This window comes from Pholcus phalangioides, unplaced genomic scaffold, assembly GCF_987345545.1.
Source record: "Pholcus phalangioides strain wild (caught in Gottingen) unplaced genomic scaffold, Ppha-v1.0 ptg000014l_1, whole genome shotgun sequence".
In the NCBI taxonomy this organism is placed as follows: Eukaryota; Metazoa; Arthropoda; class Arachnida; order Araneae; family Pholcidae; genus Pholcus; species Pholcus phalangioides.
The window spans coordinates 2,350,674-2,372,704 of NW_028301607.1; the positions used below are offsets into that span (position 1 = coordinate 2,350,674).

The 22,031-nt window shown below is 37.3% G+C and overlaps 1 protein-coding gene across 1 annotated transcript; it reads right to left on the reverse strand.

Annotated features, from left to right (window-relative positions):
* Positions 1–8,093: 8,093 nt before the first annotated feature.
* Positions 8,094–21,947, reverse strand: Phax (phosphorylated adaptor for RNA export). The gene is made up of 5 exons (XM_089241521.1): positions 21,794–21,947; positions 19,618–20,229; positions 16,941–17,032; positions 13,321–13,510; positions 8,094–8,723 (listed from the first exon to the last, which is right to left on the reverse strand). The coding sequence occupies exons 2-5, from the start codon at positions 20,222–20,224 to the stop codon at positions 8,497–8,499; spliced, it is 1,116 nt and encodes a 371-aa protein (XP_089097647.1). The 5' UTR covers positions 20,225–20,229; positions 21,794–21,947; the 3' UTR covers positions 8,094–8,496.
* Positions 21,948–22,031: the final 84 nt, after the last annotated feature.

Here is a 22,031-nt window from a genome sequence, read left to right on the forward strand (position 1 = left end):
CACATATTTATTGTATACTATCTGAGTTGTGTTCCAGCTAGATGAAATGAATCAGAAATTACAATGGTTTCTGAAAATTATTCCATCCAATACAGCCATAGTTTGAAATTTGCAGAAAACATTTTCATTCTAATTCTTGATTTGGACGATAGATGGCAGCACTTGAATGCATAACAAGCGCAACACTTACACGAATTATCTTTTCGTTCCTTTGAAACCAACCACGACCATGCTCATCTGGAAACTATTTTCCATTGAACACAAAACATGCTGGTGAATGATGTAAACGGAAATGGCATATCAAGAGAATGAATAGTAAAAAATGAATAATAGAAAACTTGGAAACAAAACGACAGACTAGAAATCTGTTAAAGATGCTTAAAAATAAAATACACATGGAGTAATCACAAATCAGTGAAAAAACAGATGTACTCGGATTGAATTTTTTGTGAAAATAGAATCATTGCATTATAAATATCTAATAGTTTAATCATTATCATGGTTTTTATTTCTATAGAATTTAACTTAAAAATAATTTAAGTCTTAATCACTTTTTAATAATTTTTTATCAAGCAATTTAATAGCTTTTAATCACTATATTTGAATTTCTGAGAATTTCAAATAAATATTCTAAGAATGACTCAGGAAAAGAAGTCATCTCAAAGTATGTTAAATCAAACAGAGGCAATGATCAAGAGTGAACTCAAAAAGAAACGGTTCACTGAACCTTTGCCCCCGATATTTCGCCCCTGACACGTTTCGTCCCCGGTACATTTGGCCCCTGGAAATTTCGCCCCTGACATCTCACCCCGGTACATTTGGCCCCTGGAAATTTCGCCTGCCCTGACCATATCAGTGACCCAGTAAGTAATCAAGTAAATCGGAAATTTATCTCCGATATTTTGCCTGCCCTGATCGTACGCGTGACTGTATGAGTGAACATATGAATGATGGTACAAGTGACCACATGAGTGATCGAGTGAGTTGGACATTTACTCGTGACATTTTGCTTCCCCTGATCGCATGAGTGACCACATGAGTGATTGAGTTGGAAATTTACCCCGGGACAGTTCATTTGCCCTGACCATATGAGTGGCCCAGTGAGTAATCAAGTGAATCGGAAATTGACCCCTCTGTCATTTTGCCTACCTTGACCGTACGCGTGAACATATGAATGATAGTACGAGTGACCCAGTCAGTAATCAAGTGAATCGGAAATTTACCCCCCCCCCCCCCCGACATCTCGCCTGTCCTGATCGTACGTGTGAACATATGAATGATGGTACAAGTGAGTAAAAATATGAGTGATCGAGTTAAATGAAATATGTTTAATCAAAATTTACATCCCGGACATTTCACCTGCCCTGACCCAGTGAGTGATCATATAAGTGCAATAGATTGCAATTTTTGGCAAAATTTAGTGATAAGCTGTATTCAGCATTGCAGTTTCCTGCATTCTCCTCGATGATGCATGGTGAACCTAAGAGTATGAAGGTTTTTATTTAAACCCATCTGGGGATATCTAGGAGGGGAGGGAAAAGGTACCCCTTGGGGGGGATTTCAATGTTTTTGTTCAGGACGGTCATACCTCTGCTTATATTGAAAAACTTCGCAGCAACGTAAATTTGGGAAAAATATTTTATGCTTCAACTGAAAATTCCAAATTCTTAGAATCCATTAAAATGTGAGTCACTTGGTCAATCAGTGCTTTGTAACCACCTATAAAAAGGGAGGGATGAGGAGGATCATCTTTGCACACTCCACTCTCGCACTTTGTCAATCAATCGCTCACTGGGTCAATCATACGGTCATTCACTTTATCAATTATACGGTCATTCACGCAGTCACTCACTTTGTCACACATTCACTTATGCGTTCCATCGCTCAGTAATCACTCACTTGGACACTCGTACCATCACTCACCTGATCACTCATACAGTTAATCACTTGGTCACTCATTCGGTCAGTCATACGGGTAATTACTCAGTCTCTCCTTTGGTCACTCATATGCTCAATCACTCAGTCACTCTCTTGATCACATATACAGTTACTCACTTGATCACTCATACAGTTAATCACTTGGTCACTCATTCGGTCAGTCATACGGGTAATTACTCAGTCTCTCCTTTGGTCACTCATATGCTCAATCACTGTCACTCTCTTGGAAAATTACACAAGATTTAATCGGTCGGTCACTCCCTTGATCGCTCATGCGGTTATTCATTTGGTCACTCATACGGTCATTCACTCAAAGTCAATTGCACACTAGTTGATACGGTCACTCAAATGGTGAGTCATTCTGCTACTCGCTTAGTCATTTGTACGGTCACTAACGCACTCCTACAGTCCATTTCACACTCACTTGGTCACTCATACAGTCAATCACTCATACGTTCAGGGCAGGTGAAATGTCAGGTGTGAATTTTTCGGGGGCCAAATGTAACGGGGACGAAACGTTCCAGGGGCGAAAGTTCCGGATCCCAAAGAAACACATTTTAAATATGAAATGGGTAAATTCTGATGAAAGAAGCAAGATCAAACGTTAAAAAATGTTTGAAACTGCAGAGAACAAAGGTACAACTTAGACTTGCATCATCTGCAAAAACCAGAAAAATAATTGCTTTTCTAATGGGTTTTAAGTGTCTCCTTTGGTGATTTTTTTTTAAATTAGTGATTACCAGGTCTACAAGCTAAATCTAAAAACACTCATTTTCAAATTATTTCTAAAATCTGTAATACCATATGTTAGCCTCTCATTTGTTCATATTGTAGAGAATCTTTTCCTATTTTTTAGAAATGCCCTCTTATTTTCCTTCTTTCGCCGCAGTTGTCCTATTTTATTCCAATTCTCTCCTACTATTCCTATTTTATCCCTCCCTCCCTTTTGTTTACAACCAATATCTCACTACGAAAATTCCGAGAAACCGCGAAATGTCACTGCTTTCCATCGCTTTTGACGTGTTTTATTTTCTTCACAACTCGCTACTACACGACTGGCGCCGTATAGTCAAAGTGCCAAAACTGAAGTCCAGAGGAGAAAACGAATCTGTTTGGGAGATCGGTTGCCGTAAATAAGAAGGCAAAAGCTCTGTCCAAACACAAGAGAGACTAGGTTTCTCTCCCGGTATCTCGTAAGGAGCGTTCGAAGCCGGGTTTTCCTAGTAGGCGTTTTGCGCCACGTGAACCGAACTGGGTCATTTCGCTTCAGCTGTAACGTGTTACATAATCACGCTACTCATTTGTGTTTTCCAAGCGTGGCGCATCAGATCAGTATATTGTAGTATATGGCCCTGGAGTCAGCTCGGTGTCATTCAAGTTACGTCAGCATCGATGGTGGGGGGGGGGGGGGGGAATCCAGGTGCTCTGGACCTGTGCCGCGTTTATAGCAAACAGTGCAGAGGTCTTCTATCTCTAAGGCAGCTTAAGTGCTCTGAAACTGTGCCACGCATCACTCATGTGATCCGTAATTATTCCATGGATCACTTAAGTAATCTGAGAATTTTCCGCGGGTAACTTAGAGTGATGCAGAACCGCACTGGTTGCCGCGCCAGTGCTTTAAAACCGTGCCACATGTCACTCAAGGGATCTCTAAGGGCCGTATTCACCAACACAGTTTCAACTGCAATCGCAGGTTAAACGATCAGCGATCGACACGGATTGGTTAAAATCCTTAATTTAACCAATCCGTTTCGATCTACAATCCTTCCACCTGCGATTTCAAGTGAAACTGTATTGGTGAATACGGCCGTAAATGTGTTACGGATCGTTTTAATGGTCTGGAACTGTGTCGCGGGTCACTTATCTGTGAATGTGCCGCTTGGTTCATTTTTACAAAATTAGGTTTGAGAGGGGACAGGCCACATTTGGTCCGCACCGACCAAGTGTTTACCGCGGGTCAAGGATTACGTATGGGCTTAGAGGTAGGGTCGCAATGAATTTCTTAAAAAGAAATTTTGAATTCTTAGCCTTCAAATAGTATTGAAATTAACAGAAATTTTCACATTATAATAAGATATTTTCTTTCGAAATTTTAATTCTTAAAAAAAAGAAATTTGATTTAAAAATATATTTTTGATCGTCTGGATTGGGGGAGGAGGGGTAGAACGACCACGAGCCCCCAACCAAGATCCCTTCCCACGTACGTCTCTGATCCAACCACTATGCGTTAGGAGGTCGGGGGGGGGGGGGGCAGAGCGCTGACGAAATTTTGCTGAAAGGGGGAGGGTAAGAGTTTTGCTGATTTCTAACAAGGGGGGGGGGGAAGGGGTCAAAAATCGCAAAAAAAATTTGCTGACGTAATACTTGAACGGCCCCTTACTTTAAGCATGTGCTTAACCCATGGCCTAAATATGGCGTGCCTCAAGTGGCCTCGGTACACTTAAAAATGAATTAAGTGGCTCGCGGCACATTCTTACCTCATTTAAATGACCCGCGGCATATTTCCAGATCACTCAAGTGGCTCCCGGTGCATTCTTACTTCAATTAAGTGGCCCGCGGCACATTTCCAGATCACACAAATAATCTGCGGTGCTGTTCGAGATCACTTAATTCAGTGGCCCGCGACACGTTTTCAAATCAATGAAGTGGCCCCACACTCTTCATACGGTTGAGTTAAGTTGTAATGTGCCGCGAGTCATTCAGGTGGTCTGAAAGTGTGCAGCAGACCACTTGAAATGTGTGGAAATGTATCAAGAACGCCCCTAAAATAATCTGCGTGCGGCGAGCCACTCAAGCGATCTCGAAGCGTGCCACTCAAATGATCTGTAAATGTGCCTCCAGCCACTTACAGTAATCTGCAACTGAACTACAAACCACGTGAGTTAACTGAGGGTTTGCCTCGGGTCACTCAAGTGATCTGGAAATATGCTTGGGGGTCACATAGGTGATCTGGATATGTGTCGCAAGTCATTGAATTAATCTGGAAATGAATCCTACTTAAAGGATTCGATGATCGTTCTTGAGCCACTTGTGTGGTTTTATTATTTGTCCTAGGCCACATAAGATAACTCTGAGGGCCATTGGTTAGCACGTGTGTTTTAAGGCATACTAGGGGTTCGTGTGCATGCCACCGGACTTATCCCGTTGCCGAGATCTCTTCCAGCCCAGCTTCATGGCAGAGTCTGGAACAAAGTGAGTGCACTTAACAGTCTGAGTGTGTAGCTAGTGTTGTGCTTGATATTTCAGTGCTGCCATCACATTGTGAGTGAAGTGTAGTGATTGAATATTTGTTACGTTGTAGACCTGCTGCTCTCTGTGGCGAGACTTTTTAACGGGGAGATCGGCCCTCATTCGCGCCTTGAAGTTGGAAACTACAGAAAACCAACATCAGCCAACCACCACTGTGGCGCCGGTGGGGTTCGAACTCGGATCCTCGCGATGCGAGTCCGTCACTATGACCACTCGACCACCACAGCGGCTGTTATTGGTGACTGCCGTTGTTTTTGAAAAAAAAAACAGATGACATTCATGAACATATGTGAGTGCTCTGGAACTGTGCCGAGGCGATCTGTAAATATGTTGCGACATATTTACTGATCAAGGAATGTGCTGCGGGGCACTTGAATGACGTGTAAATGTGCTCCGGGTACTTGAGTGAACTGGAACTCTGCAGTGAGTCACTTAAGTGATCTAGGAATGTGCCACGGGTCACTTAAGTGAAGTAGAACAGCAGCTGGGGTAATTCGAGTAATCTGGAACTGTGCCGTGGTGATCTGTAGATGTGGTGCGAGCCACTTGAACGACCTGAAACTGTGCTGCAGGGTCTCTTGAATGATGTAGAAGTGTTGGGCCTTGGTTCATTTTTACAAAATAAGATTTGAAGTTGTGAGCCACAACAGATGAATTGGTTTTTTTTCTTTCTTTGAAAAGCACGGGGGAAAATGGATCACGATCAACAGTTGGACTTTTCAAGTAACAGTAGAAATTTGATTAATTTTTTTTTAGTTTTGCCATTTACATTGTTTTCGGTACCACATTCTGTGGAAATGAAAAATTTTTAAATTCATTAGAACTTGAGTTTCGTAAAATATCTATAGATAATACTATAATTAAAGTATATAAGGTGTGAATCTCAATGGCAACAACATTTTTAAATGCCATGATAATTCGGGAATTCCATTTTTTCCCCTATTTTTTAAAAATGTTCACTTCTAGGCCTGCTCCTTCTTCTGTGCTGAGAGAACACTTTTTGAAGTAAAAAGCGTAATCCTGCGTACGCTACCACATATATGTATATAAAACTGCGTATTTTATTTACTGCCAAAATTTTAAAGTGCTACAAAACTGATAAATGCTGCTACAAAAATAAAATTTCCATTTTCCACTCCTGAACTTTCAAAGTTCCTATTATTAGTAAACCCTATTAAATACCAATCAGTAATAGACTTTACACAGCATGTACAAGGCATCTATTTTCACATCTTTTTTGACCGTAAAATGATTCATGAAACGACAAGAGTGTTTGATCATGAAATCTTCATGAGAATTCTGTATATTTGCAATGCAAAATTTGCAGGCTACTTTAAAATTTTGTCAGAGCAGGGCAAAAAACGTCGGGCAACAATGGTTTTTGGGCCTCAACAATCACTTTCTGAATGTTTACTTTGGTTACCGTGGTTCCCTAGCAATGCGTTTCTGGCGTGTGTATGCCTTTACAATGGTTTGTCACTTCTTTAATTCTGTTAGTATATGTATAATAGTTTATGCCTTTATAATGGTTTGATACATTTTCAATCCTGCCAGTAACGAGGCTTTTTGAATAGACAACATAATCATCATCAGCATCGCTTTGTATATTGTATTGAATTCCAGATTTCTGAAATAGGCCTATTGAGTTCGATTAGAGATATACGAAGCCTGGGGGATTAAATATTAAGTAATTAGCTGGACCTACTTTTGAGTTGGACATTCATACAATAACATTGATTTCAACTTTTTACTTATATCTACTCAAGCATGAAAAAATTAATGTCTCCGTATTGTCTTTTGATATTCAATTGCATAAATTCATAGTTTAGGATGTTTTAAAATTAATTATGGGCCCGTAAAGTACATCGAAGAAAATTCCACAGCTTCAATTAAGCATTTTTGAAAGCTGAAACAGGCAGATGGGTAACTTAAAGTTCAGAAGGGGGGGGGGGGCGATCGAAATACCTAGCGCCCCTTAAAAAAAGGAAAAAAATATATATTCGTTTCTATGTTTCTTTAAATCTAGATTTGTTTATTTCATGATGTAGCGCAGGAAGTCGCCATATTGGTTAACTTAGACATGGTTTGCATGTCCCTCAAAGAAAGAGGGAGATATCACGTGATTCAAACAGCCTCATTCAAGAAAACCCAGGCAGCGCCGGGTATTATAGCTAGTAGTTCTTATATAAATAATTGAAGAAAAATTTTGTCTTGTATGTGATAGAATCTGGAAGTGAGTTTATACCAATCTCATCAATCAGGCTGTAATAAGATAGAAATTTACGTCTATATGGCCAGCATCTCCATTTCATTCACATCAGCCGGAAAAGGATGAAACAGTTGACAGTTGTCTTGGGCGTAAATTGTATCGATTATTAGGTGTCGGTGAAACAACCAATGCTTTTCTTCTTGGCCGTAAATTATACTTTTTAATAGGTAACCGTGTTACCTCTCTTGTTGGCTCGTAAGATGGGTCCTCCAAGTGTGAATGTCGTCCCCTTGATCCCGCAGCTCACGTCTTATTGTGGAGTAGATGTAGGTTACGGTCCAGGAATCAAATCAACCTCTGCAAACGTTGAAAATTCAGAGGGCTGTCTAGAATTCGTATCTTCCAAGCCAGCATTCTGGACTCTGGCAGATGCTCCCTCGTCTTATACAAGAAAAACTCATCCCTTTAGATTTACATGGCAATACATGATTTTGTGTGAATAACAAGAATTTAAAGTAACAGGAAAAAAGAAAGACGTGCTAGTGGGAAGACATCAGGATTTCAGAGGTCCTAGTGGGGGCATGGCCTAAAAAAGATTGGGAAAGTTTTGCTCAATGAAATTTCACTTTATATTTCATCCGATGTTAAGCGCAATTAAAATAGTATAGCAAAATTATAAATGAAAAAAAAAAAAGGATACACAATTAATATATTTTATTATCAAAAACTTTCATCTCGATCAAGACAAAATTCACCAAAAAAAATGTTTCCATTCAACTATACCTCAGAATTATCATGAACACATATACGAAAACACGAAGAAATGAACTGCGGCTCTTGTTTATATTACCAATAGTATGCGCACATAGAAATGAAAGGGGAAACTGAATTGCTCAGCTATCACTATCGAGATGTTACAGTTAATTAAACAGTTTAAAAACAAATTTCAGACTTTCAAAAACACAAATGGCATTCTCAATCCCATTTGATCAACAATCGATGGTTTAAACAAATACAACACACAATGCATGACAACAAGACATGCTGAAAATCCTATGTACACATTAACATACATAATTACTCATCAAGATAACCCATTTCTAGGTGTCCACTATCTCGCCTTCTTCAATGTCAGACTCAGGTTCTTCTTTTATTAATTCTGCAGCAATAGCACAGTTTCCCACCAAACAGTCTGTTGCATTCACGAAAAGAGGAGCGGGAGAACAAGGTGAAGTCTCAGGCACCTCGGCTGCTTTTGACTCATCGACTACTGCAGGTTCGCATACCATTTTATTCAGGTCATCATCACTGCCATTTGATTTACTCTCTGGAATACAATGAAAAATCATTTATCGTCAGATTCTGGATCAGATACATATTTCAAAATGATGATGCACTCATCATTATTATGACTTATTGGGTTTGTAATAAAACTAAACACAGCTGTGTTTCGATAATACAAGTTGAATGGGAGTGCACAACCAGCCCAGACACCAAGAAGTTCCATATGGACAGAGGCAAAAACATACACGCAACAAGATAAAAGCCCAAGCTTACCCATATTTCCTAGAGATTGCATCATTTCAATGTTGTTTTTAAAAATCATTGACATGCCCGCGATTTGAAAATGATTGTGTCTTTTGGGCACCACGCTTGCACCTTATAAGCATTATCACTGAAGAACTTCCAACAAACTGATTCATGTCAAAATATGTTGTGAACCTAACAAAAGTTTCCAAGGCATGCGTGTTGCACGTTCAAGCCTTTCAGATTTGAAAGCAAAAAAACACCAGTTCATTCATTCATTCAACTCACCCATTCAGATTGTTTGTGTGCTCTCTGTGGAAAGACTTTTTGAAGTTGGGAAACCAACAACCCCATCCCGCAAAGTGGGAGCGAGCGTGAATTACACAAATTCATTAACTGAAGGATGCACCTAGACAAGAAACTTATTGACCTACCTAAAGAGGCAAAGAACATCTAGAGTGGAAAAATAAGTCGTACATTTTACGATGCATTAATACTTGAGAGTAAATAATGGTTGACATTTCCTTAATTAGATTTAAAACTGCAACAAGTGTTGAAAAAAAATTGATTCTGTAAGTACAAAGATAATTTAGCTTACAACTTTTCGGCTAATGAAGATTTTTTTGTGATTTTCTGCTTCAGCTGGCAAACATTTTCAATGATATGAATGCACGCACTAACATGAAAATAGCCACGACGTGAGCTCAATTTTCACACCAATCATCATCAGAATTAGTTACCAGATTAACTCGTATCCAGCTCGGAATCTTTTCCCCCCAGATGTACCTACACGTCTTTCTGAAATTCTTTGAACCATTTTGTGTAAAATGAAAGATTCAGCTGATAGAAAATGCATTGAAAAAACAGGCAGCCTATGTTTTCAGAGCACACATTCTTTCAGTGCAAGACTTATTGTCAAACTGAACAGCCTGGACATTATCTTTTCTACCTGGATATATCAAACACAGAAATGAGTTGAAAAATCAAAAATGGATTGGGGGGACACTGATGAACTCGATTGGGTTGTGTCAACACAAGCTTAGACTAAAGTTGGTTTTGGTTGTATGCATGCTGGAAAATAAAAAAGATGATCGGTATCTCATCCTCCTGCAGATTCTTATTTTTTCGATGTTGAAGCTGTTCATTTTAGTCTTTAATCAGTTTTTGTCTTTTTTATAACATTCTTTGGTGTTTTAAAAAACTCATCTAAATTTTAGGTAGAAGCTGGAACGAATCAAACGATTTTCCATAAAAACTTAAGGGAAATCACATTTCGGCCAACGAATCATCTTCATTAGCCGAGGTATCACCGTAATATTAAAATATATCATTGTTAAATTTGATTGTCAGTATCATGGCAAAAAAAATCGGTTACCAGTTTTTTGAATATTTATTTAAATAATAAAAATTGCATAACTAAAATTCACACAATATCAATCATTTGAAATTGCCAATAATTTTATTTTCAATTAAAAATGCCAATTTTATTTCTAATTGTGATGAATTTTAAGAATACTGATATTCGTTATTCAGCCAAATCACTATTCTTCCCATCCGTACCCTTGAGTTCATTTCCAGTCCAATGACTCAGCTCCCGTGGTGGTCGAGTGGTCATAGTGACAGACTCGCATCGCGAGGATCTGGGTTCGAACCCCACCTGTGCCACAGTGGTGGTTGGCTGAAGTTGGTTTTCTGTAGTTCCCAACTTCAAGGCCCGAATGCGAGCTGATCTCCCCATTAAAGTCTTGCCACAGAGAGCAACAGGCCTACAACGTTACAAATATTCAATCATTACACTTCACTCACAATTTTAAGTATAGATGGAGACACTGAAATATCAGACACAACACTAGCTACACACTCAGACTGTTAGGTGCACTCACTTTCGTCCAGACTCTGCCACGAAGCTGGGCTGGAAGAGATCTCGGAAACAGGATAAGTCCGGTGACAGAGCCCCAGGGTCTTTTTAAGAGTATCATGGGCCCCCGGACCAATAGATTTTTCTGAGGCCCTATCAAACAAATTCTCGAAAATTCAACCAGATCTCATTTTTGTTCACTTGAGGTAACCGGGGCCCATGTCTTAAGACGGCACTGCCCCTGGCATTCATTCATTCAGTCCAATGACTCACAGCAGAGTAACATCGGGGGATAGCATGTTTATTTCTTGGATAAAGTGCACAAGATAAGCTAGTTAGTAATAAAAAGCCTACTGAAACTCATACTTCTTCAACACGCACTCAACTACTGATCTATAGATCGACTATGAAAAAGAAAATCTCCCAGATCATTATTCTGGGCTTACAATGATTGGAGGATAATGAGTGATGTCACATAATTGCTAATTCACATATACTTGTGACACTTTCTAGAAATGTAAAGGCACCAATTATTTCTTCAAACTGAAATTACACAAATATAACCCATGAACAATGATTTCTGAACATTAGGCACTTTGGACATGGAAAAAAATATGCATATCACTCACTATAAGAAAAATTATTTTCAAGGGAGTTTTTTTCTTCCCTAACTCTATGGGAGGAAAAAATATATGTATGGTTTTTTTTCCTGGTTACAAATGCTAGACAGGTTTATTGGAGGGAGGGGGGGGGGGAGAGAAAGGGCCACTTAAGTGATCCCTAGTTGTGCTGCGGACCACTAAAGTGACCTCTAAATGCACTGTGGGTCACTTGAGAGATCTATAAATGTGCTGTGGGTCACTGAAGTGATCTGAGAATGTGCAGCTTAGTTCATTCTTACAAAATTAGGGCTGAGGTCCACATTTGACTTACATGTCATGGGTTGAGCATGCAGTCTAGTTCATAGTTTCCCAACCTTTTATGTCCCATCGCCCCCCAACACAATCTAACCCATAGAATCCTATTCCTTCCCAGGGGGCATTAACGCCCACATTAGGAATCACTGGTCTAGTTGATCGTGAGTGACAATAAAGAACTATTTGGGGTTGCTGCTGCTCCATCAGTTTTTTTATAAGCCATTTCGGTTGCATTTTATCTCAGCATTCCAAGCCTAAATTTTAGGATGCCAAAATAGCGTTGTGTAGATCAATTAATAAATTATAATACTGTCAACATAATCATATATTCTAATACAATCAATTGTATAATTATTGTAATCAATTACAGAACAAATTATTTTACATGTTACAAATTTTAGGGTTTTTCCTTCAGAATGAAAATGGCTATTCCCAATACCAGGACCATGAAAATGTGGCCACTATTGGGAGGTTTTACTGTATATACATCATTTGGGAAAAAATACATAAATATATAATTCTCTTAATATACACACCCAGTGAACATCAAGTTCAGCTATGAATGAGTGAATTATGGGGAAAAAAACAATGACAGATATGTGTAAAATGTTGATGTAAGTCTACAAAATAGAAGGGCCAAGGGATTTTCTAAGGTCTTCTACCAAGGTAGGAAGAATCAGCTACAAATTTAAATATCTATCACAGAAAATGACAGTACCAGATCTTGTTACCGTGAAGCCTTCAAATGTACTCGAGGCATCCGGGCCATGCATCAAGACAAGGGTGTTCAACCTATTGGAGAATGCAGGCCACTTCATTGGTTTGAAAATGTGTTGTGGCCCATTTCATTGGTTTGAAAATGTGCTGTGGGCTACTTACATGATCTGGAAATATGCTTAGGGTTGTTTTTGAGATCTGGAACTTTGCCACAGTTCACTTGAATCTTTGATCTGTGAATTAATCATAATTCCTCATAGGCTGTTGAAATGATGTGGAAAAATGTGTCACAAACCACTTAATTGATATGGAACACCATCCCAGGATACTTGAGTGATCTGTAAATGTGCTGTGGGACACTTGAAAGATTTAGAATTGCATCGCTGGTCACTAGAGGAATCTATAATTATACTGCGGGTAAGTGACTTGGGAATGTGCCATTAGTTCGTTTTTGCAAAATTATATTGAAGGTCAAGGGCCACATTGAGCATGTGAGCATCAAGACAACCCCACATTGAACTAAAACATTAATTTTCAACCTATGTCTGACTGATTGTTAGATTAATCAGACATACACATGTACTTTCAAGCTAAGTGGAGCATCTGGACCACCATGTGCATGAACTCACCAGACCCATAGTATCATTGAAATATTGGACCATTCACCACACTTTTTCAATGCATCTGATATACCTCTCCAAAATGGAGTATGGAAAATCCCCTCCTTTCTTCCCTAAATAGAAAATCATTGATAAACAAACGATTAAGCACACAACTCTTTCTGTATAATCTCAGGGGAGAAAGCTGCCATTGTCTACCAGCACCTGGGACTCCTTTAAATTAAATACATGATAGATAGTGAGATACGTCAACGAGAAGAGCCTGGCAAAATATCTAGAACTTACTTTTCTTCTTCTTTTTATGAATTTTCCCTTTTGGTTTGTTCAACTTGCCCTGAAGTTTACGGAATTCCTTGAACTTTTCAAAAGGCACTTCATGAGCAAATATCTCAGCTACTTGCTCAGCAGTCACATCCTTATCCGATTTCAGCAACTGAAGATAAACGCCACCAGGAGTCCTACGGCGGGAGTTATTCTATGGGCCAAGAAAACAAATATAAGTTCTTTAAAGTAAATATTAGTAAATGCTCACTCATATATATATAATACATCATCTCTTGTACATAGAAATCCCAAACGAAAAGGTTTTAAATTCCTTACATATATGTTTTAACACACGCCCTATTTGCTGTCTGGAACAGCAGCCCTTCAAATGGGCTAAACATTTTCTAGTCTTTATAGATATTATAAATTTTCTATATCAAGTTTTCAATTTGTTTATACGCAGAAAGAAATTGTTGCAAAATGGGAGAGAATTTTGGAAGAATCAACGCGATGGTTGGCGATTCAGCACTCATTATTTGGTGAGATTGGCGATCTGACACTCGTTATTTGGTGATTTAACACTCATTATTCGGCAACATTGGCGATTTAACACTTGTTATTATCACAAAGTTCATAAATACCTCATTTCAACTTACTGTATTTCCTGAGTCACTGAAACGAGCCACTATCACTCCTGTTTTTAAAGCTGGCGATAAAAATTCTCTGCTGAATTATAGGACTATCTCAATTGTACAGATTTTTTCTAAACTTATTGAAAAAATTCTTTCAATTAGAATATATAATTTTTTGTATTCTGTGAATTTTTTTGCTAAAAACCAATTTGGTTTTCTAAAGGGACGAGGTGCTGAAAATGCCCTTTTGGCCTTTTCGAAATTTATTTATAATGGCATTGACAAGAACAAATTTACTGTTGCAATATTTTTAGATATTTCAAAGGCTTTTGACAATGTGAACCATTATATTCTCATTCAAAAACTTAATTCAGCTGGTATTCGGGGTCATATTTTAAATTGGTTCACTTCATATTTATATAATAGAGAACAAAGAGTCAAAATACAGGATAATTTCAGTAATTATGTCCATATAAATAGAGGAGTCCCACAAGGATCTATATTGGGTCCTTTACTTTTTCTGATTTTCATTAATGATCTTTGTAATTTAGAATTTGACGGTTCCATGATCACTTATGCCGATGATTCTGTTTTAATGTATTCGTGTGATGATCTTGACAGACTTAAGAATCATATTAACCACGATCTAATATTAATTCAAAAATGGTTCTATGCTAATGATTTAAAATTAAATTTACAGAAGGCAAAATACGTTAATTTCAATCTTATGCAATCTGATTTACATCTTAATCTAAAATTTCATACCCTCGCTTGTGATTTTCAACCTCATTGCGATGCAATTCAAGAAGTAAATAGTATTAAATACTTGGGTTTAAATGTAGACAGCAATTTAAAATGGAAATCTCATGTTCATGAACTACTTAAAAAACTCTGTTTTGTTTTATACAATTTTTATTATATAAGTAAGAAAGTTTCCGCTAATTTCTTAAAAGACCTTTACTATGCTTGGTTTTATTCACTTATAAATTATGGTGTAATTATATGGGGTGGTGATTATAAAACTAATTTATTGCCTTTATTTTCAATACAAAAAAAGAGTTTTCAAATCTTTGAATCGGGGTCAGCCTCATTCCTCTACAATTTTTAGAAATCTTAATCTACTTCCTTTACGCCATAATGCTATTTTTCGTATTATTCTGTTCTTAAACCGTAATAAAGGCTTATGCAGTTTAAAAGATAATGTTTCCGAGCGTAGACCTCATATTGATTTACCGTATTCCTACTTTTAGGAAAGAAATTTTTCGTAAACATTTTTATTATTTAGCTCCGAAATTATATAATTCACTACCGCTAGAAATACAAAATATACCCACACACGCGGCATTTAAAAAATCATTATTCAAATTATTAATTTCAATAGACGATGTAGACTCTTATTTTGACCTTTAGGAGGAGCAATAAAATTTATTCAATTTAGCTTTGCCACTTTAATTATGTATATTTTTTCAATAAAAAAAAAAATTTGTTCTTGTTTGTGTTTGTCTATGTATGTGCGAGTTTAATTTTTTTCCTCATATATTTTTTATCTATAATGTTTTGTTTTATTTTACATTTCTCGTCATGCATTAAGAACTTTGTCTTTTTTTGTGTTGTGTACGTTTTTTCGTTCTTGATTTTTTTTTTTTTATCTTTACGTATTTTTTTATTTGACAGTGATAATTTTGTCTCTTTTATGTTGTATATCTGTCTCTTTTTTTTTTTTTTTAAATGTTTCTGTTCATGTCGTATGTTTTTAGATATTTTATTCATTAATTATGTAAATTTTCAATCATCCGTACAGGCATCACAGCCTCTGGATGATAAATATGTTTTGTTTTGTTTAAACTAATCTAAATCTCTGTATGTTGTAAATAAATAAATTGATTTGATTATTCAGAAAAGTTTCTAAATTAGCAAATCATAATTCGGCGGACATGATCTTTTCACTCCTGGAATATTTTTTTAAAAACATCGGGATTTCGCGCAATGACGATAGACTACAGTAATTTCTGCTGCTTCCAGTGGCAACTTTTTTTTTTGAAAACGGAAACTGACTCACATTTGCGCTTTAAAGCTGAAAGACCATTGCAAACCAACCTCAGTTGCACGATCACGGATATTATTGGGGTTTCGAGATGGAAAGCCCAATGATGGGCTGATAGTTTAAATATGGTGATAGTTGAAGTACAGTGGAATAAAACAATCTCTTTTCGGAAAAAATCGTTTCGCGGCAAACAGAAACAACAGAATTCCGGGCATACTGAAGCAAAATTCGCTATTTGGCGAAGGAAAATACCCTATTGGAGCAGGATAGCGCAAGATGTTAATTTTGGCACAGTACAGCACAATTGGCGCAGAGTTCCCACCCCTGTATTATATCAGTTCCTTCTGAGTCTCCAAGCTCATGGTAATCCAGCAGATCATCATAGGGGGTGTGGCATCTTCGTTTTTATCTTCATCTGGACTGTCCTCGCCATTGTCACTTTCAAAGAGGATATCATCTTCAGTTCTGTCCATGGCATTGATAATGCAACATTTTTTGAAGGATCGGATGATAGTTGCGGTGAAAACAGAATTCCACGCTTCATGTACCCATTGGCACACTAGGCCAATATTGGGTTTCTACAAGGTACCACTTTTTGTAGTTTCTTTATCGTTGGAACTCATCCATACGATCCACAAATTCCTCAAACAGTCTTTGAGAGGCTTGTTGATGCTCACATCTAAAAGCTGTACAATCAATGTTAGCCACCACCACCAACCAATGATGTTTTCAATTTCTTTGCCTCGGCTTTGACATTATCAGTTCTGTGGCATTTGAACATATCCACTACCGATGATGCCGGTTTCTCGAACACTGCTACAGAAATGACTACTGATTGCGGGGATTGACATTTTCTCATTAAAAACTGACCCGAGTATATGCTGCCGCCCCCACTTGGAGAAAGAAATTTTTCCACAAAAAAAAAACTCTGCTTATACACGAGTATATATGGTATTTACAATTACCTTGATCAACATTCCACCTTGCTCTTCGACATCTTCTGTCATCTTCAGCAGCTGAAAAGCTTTATCGGCTCCAATCACATGAACAACTCGATCTTAAATAGAAGGGGGGAAAAAAGAAACATCATTATACTGCACACACTCTTTTATTTTCACAAGCACAATGTCTACACTACATATACATATAGCTTAATAGTTAACTAACAAATAACCAAATTGCTAATTTAAAATTATCTCAAAATTTGCTAATGTAAAATGAAAACCAGTAAAGTGCAATATTTGTTCCCTACATATTCTAAAAAATGGTTCAATCATTTACAGTCAAATCCTGTTTTAACGAATATTGTTATAGCAAAAATCTCATTGTAACAAAAAGTTTTCTAATCTTTGAATAAGTTTACACAGGAACAATGTATTACAGATTCCGATATTATGAAATGAAAAAAATGAATTTGATTCGTTATAACGCATTTGATTCGCAGCTTATAACGAATTCAAAAAAAGTTTCTGAAAATAGACAAAAGAGAACAGTACAAAAATGATACCGTATAGTGGGAGTTTCCCAAAGAATTGACTTGGTGAACTGCTGGGGAAGAAGAGCTGCGTTTTTCTACGACTTTTGGGGAAGAAATTTCAACCAATGACACATAAAAATAAATAAAACCCGGGGAAAGCCAGTGCTACACGTTAGGAAAGTTTCATATTTCTTGTGTTCAACGGTTTAACTTCAGATCATTTCTGAAGTTGATGCTGGAGTAAATAAAAACAATGAGGCATTTTAAAATACAGCATATACCTTCCATCTACTCTTTCAACATTTTTGAAAAATCGGACCAAGTTGGAATTTCAAATTCAAACAGCAGCTATATGATTCTTTTCCAGTATGGAACAGCTCTTCTTCGACCACCTGCTTATATCTCTATGTTGAGACAGAGCAATGGGTGATTATTACATATTTACATAAAAATATTCAACAGAATTAATCAAAATATCACGGATATAAGCCAGCACAGCTGAAATGAAAGATGTCAAAGATATTACACCTTTGGTTGACAATGTATCTCCAGGTCAATAATAAGAGTTCCTTTGAATCAAGCAACACCTTCAACGTTAGAACAAAGATAAATTACAGTTATTAGGAAAAAAACGTTTGTTGCTCTTCAGTTAAAAACTAAAAAAACTAAAAAAAAAAAAAAAATGTGGTTGCGTGAGAGAGGCAAACTGACTCTGAGAAAACTTGCCAGGAAAGAAGTTGTGCCAAACTAGCAGTGCGAAAGACAAAAAAGGCACCAATTGCTCTAACAGGTAGTCACCAAGACAAAAAATTCGTCAAGTGGATGGTTATAATGGAAAATTACCCATTCTTGACTCCTAAGTTCAATTTTTTTTTCAATTTTTAAAGTTCTGGTGTGTATTAAAGACACCTTGGCAATTCATCAACTTTGAAAGACCGATTGGCACAAGTATATGCAATAAAAATCAATGGATTCGTCATGTTCATCAGTTAAACATGTCATTCATAGCTTCCACTTTTTGGAACATGTTGAAGGGCAACATATTGAACTCTACCTATAATTAGAATCTGTGAATAAAGTTTTGTCAGCTATGATCATATGGTTTCATTACTGATTATCACCGCACATGCAGTGACAGTCTTCCCCCCCCCCCCCCACTGAACATTTTTAGAACTGATTTTTCTAGAGCAACAATGCCCATGTCCTAATATGGATGATAGAGTTGACTTTCATCAATATATCATAGCTACCAACTTAAGAGAATAAGAAGGGGGGTTTTTACGTGGATCAAAATTCAATACAAAAATAAATATATAAGGGATTTTTGTAAAACAATGTAGGAATTTTTCATTAATGAAAGTAAAATTGTAGGGATATTTCCCCTTTTCAAACACATGGCATCACGCAAGTCATTGCCGATTAGTGCCAAGTCATCAACCAGTAGGTTAAATCATGTGCCATTACTGCTCTCAAATAAGATCTCAGCAATTAAAATCACCATCAGGCTTGAAGCAAGTCATACAGACTCAGTGAGACATATAGTCAAAGCAGATGCATGTCCTCTCGCCAATTTCAGGTGTCAGAAGGCTGAACTGACGCTGGCTGTTTGGTAAATTTTGTAATTCCCCCCCCCCCTCCCCGAGAATGAAATATGTTTTGTGATTTGACGTAATGGAGACAATGCCTATGACATCATTTCAGGGATGGAAAATAAAAGAAAGCCATTTTTCTGGGTAAAGTTTTCAGGAATAATTTTTTCCCTGAAAATAAATTTTTTTTACAATCACACTTTAAATTTGGGAGAAAAGAATTTATTGGCAGTCCAGGAGATGGAGTAGAATTTTGAGAACCTCCGGAATTTTCGGAGGGACTTGGCAGCTATGATACAGACACTCACGACATCATCATTGCCCTCCACCCAGTCCTTGGAGTCTATCTGTGGTTATAAATTTGGGGACCCAACAGACAAACCCTTCAAAGTGCCACTGATGTTAGAGAGAGTGACGGCTTAAATTAAATATTTGAATGGCAGCACAAACATTCCCAAGCTGAAGACTGGATTAAATCTGATGTTTGTCAAATGATGATAAGCACATTTACACTGCCAGTACAACCACTCACCAAACACAAGCAAAACACCAAGATCAACATTAAAATATACTCACAAATGAGATAATGTTTCCGTTCGCCAAGAATGTGAACAATTTTCCGTGCGACTTCCAGATCGGCGCGACTCAGACGAGGGAAACGGTTTCCAGCATCATCTTCATCATCTTTCTTCCTGTAACATGACAGACTTTCCATGCTGCCATATTTTCTCTGCCTTTTAAACTTAAGTCTTTCTTTGAGATCTTCTGTTGGTTCCTCGTGATCGTCTTGCATGGTGCCGTCTGTCTCCATGTCCTGTTCCCTCCTCGGATCAGAATACTTAAGTCTGTAGTTATAACTTTCACAGTTCCTGTTCTGATTGTCTGGACATTTTGCTTCAAGTCCAATTTGACAAAGCTCGCTAACGACAGTCTCTTCTTCGAGGACATTGGACCAGATCTTATTCACCTTCCTTTTCCTGGAGTTATTAGCTATGGGTGCAGGAGGCGTGGTTGGCACAGGGGTGGGAACAGTGGTGAAGTTGCTTTCTAACGGTGAATCTTGTTTAGTGGCTCGACTGGACGAGTGCCGCTTCCACACATCACTATCATCGTTAGAATCGCTGTCACTATCTGATGATGATCCCTCGATCCCATGATTCCGATAAGCGATTTTGATATCCATGAAATCTATGAAAAAGAAATATCTTGAATAAAATCATTGAAAAAAATTCAAAAATCAATAACCTATTTGTACCGAAAGTTGGTATGACAAGTCAATTAAAATAAGAAAGGAAATAAATCTGCTTGGTAATCATGCAGTAAAATGGGAAGTTCGAAAAAATATTGCTAAATAAGGGTGACTGACATTTCCGTTTTTGCTATCATTTGAAGGTGATGTCACCTTTAGAGGTTGCTAGTGTTACAATAAAACCTTTCTTAATGAACACCCCCCTCAGATACGGTCACCCCTCTTTTATGGACAATTTTTTGTTTTACCTGCGTCCGCAATAGACTTTTGTAAAGAGTGCAGCATTAGAATTGAGTCCGTTAGCATTTTCCGATTTAGTTTTTGTTCCTTTATACATTGTTTGTTTTCCCAGCATGTTACATTGTTTTTCTCGCTGGAATATTTCATTTTCTAAGGATATAGGCTACATCTCATGTTTCCATTTTATCAATTTTATTTCCATACTAGCCATTAGAGTTTTAATCCCACAACTGTGTTTTTATTGCACCCACAGACTGTTTTTGACCAAACCCAAAGAGTTTTCTTTTCCTGAGCATTGAATTTTTTCTAAGAATGTTTCGTTATTGTTTTTTTATCATCACTTTTTCATTTAAACAGCCATAGTATAGTCCACTCTCAATATAACACCATGCCTTCGTTCCGTCAAAAATGGACGTAATATTGTGAGGGCCGTTGTATCAAAAGTAAAACATATATGATAGTCGTTCTATGAAAACATCTGGGACTTATCATACAGGTAATTGTAATGGAATAGTTGCTATAGCAAGCATACACTGTATTATATATATATTTTTTGGCAAGAAAGACGTCTGAAAAGCATGACTAAGTTTCACTCTTGGCAACTTTTTGGCATTTTTCCTCACCAAAGAAAAAAAAAATCGCCAACACATCACAAAAAGGAATAGACTACAGCTCTTCCCCTACTTAATTACTTAACCTGTGCAAAAGAGCTTTTAAGGTTAATGGGTTTAACCTTATATGCTCATAATTACAAACAATTTAACAACCAGTTGTTCCATACTTGAGTTCGCATTAATTGAATTCTTAGCAATTAAGGGTCAACCACACTCTATGCGATTAAAATTATAAAAAGTTTTCAGTACAGTAGCCGCCACGTATAAGAATCACTGGTTATATGAATCAACCGCCTATAAGAATCAAATCGGCATAACAAAACGTGATCCTTATAAGCGGTTGTCACTGTACTAGAAATGTACTTGGATTTCAACTAGAACCGGTACTAAAATTAAATCACTGAGAATGTAATAAAAGTATACACAAAACGCACCGAAATCAGTCCTTAAGTTTAACAACCCTTATAAAGTACGAATGTGAATGGAAAAACATTGATTTTTAACATGAAACTACATGGACGATAACTAATAATGTTTCAAAACCACATGCCGCGAACAATGATCGGAAAATAAACAATAAGAACTCCTCTAAACTGGCTTGAAGAAAAACGAAACATGGCATTGAAAGTACAGCTAAAAATTAAATTACCTTCAAATGTTTCTTTTTAGTGTTGATGAACTTTATTCGAAATTACACACACGCACATCGGGGAGAAATTACTTTCAAAATTAAAAAGCACTCGCACACAACATAAACATAGAAGATTTGCGCCAATCTCCACCACCCGAAATGAAACTTTCATGCCTTTACAATGACTTTCACCATGATTTCAATCACCAGAAACTTAAAAAAAAAAGTTTCGGTTTGATTGAAACACTCAAACTTT

Coding starts and splice junctions, on each gene's coding strand:
- Phax (XM_089241521.1), bottom strand. CDS start 20,224: ATGGATATCAAAATCGCTTATCGGAATCATGGGATCGAGGGATCATCA. Junction 13,511..16,940: donor AAGGTGGAATGTTGATCAAG/GTAATTGTAAAT, acceptor CTTGGCCCATAG/AATAACTCCCGCCGTAGGAC. Junction 8,724..13,320: donor TCATAAAAAGAAGAAGAAAA/GTAAGTTCTAGA, acceptor ATTGTATTCCAG/AGAGTAAATCAAATGGCAGT.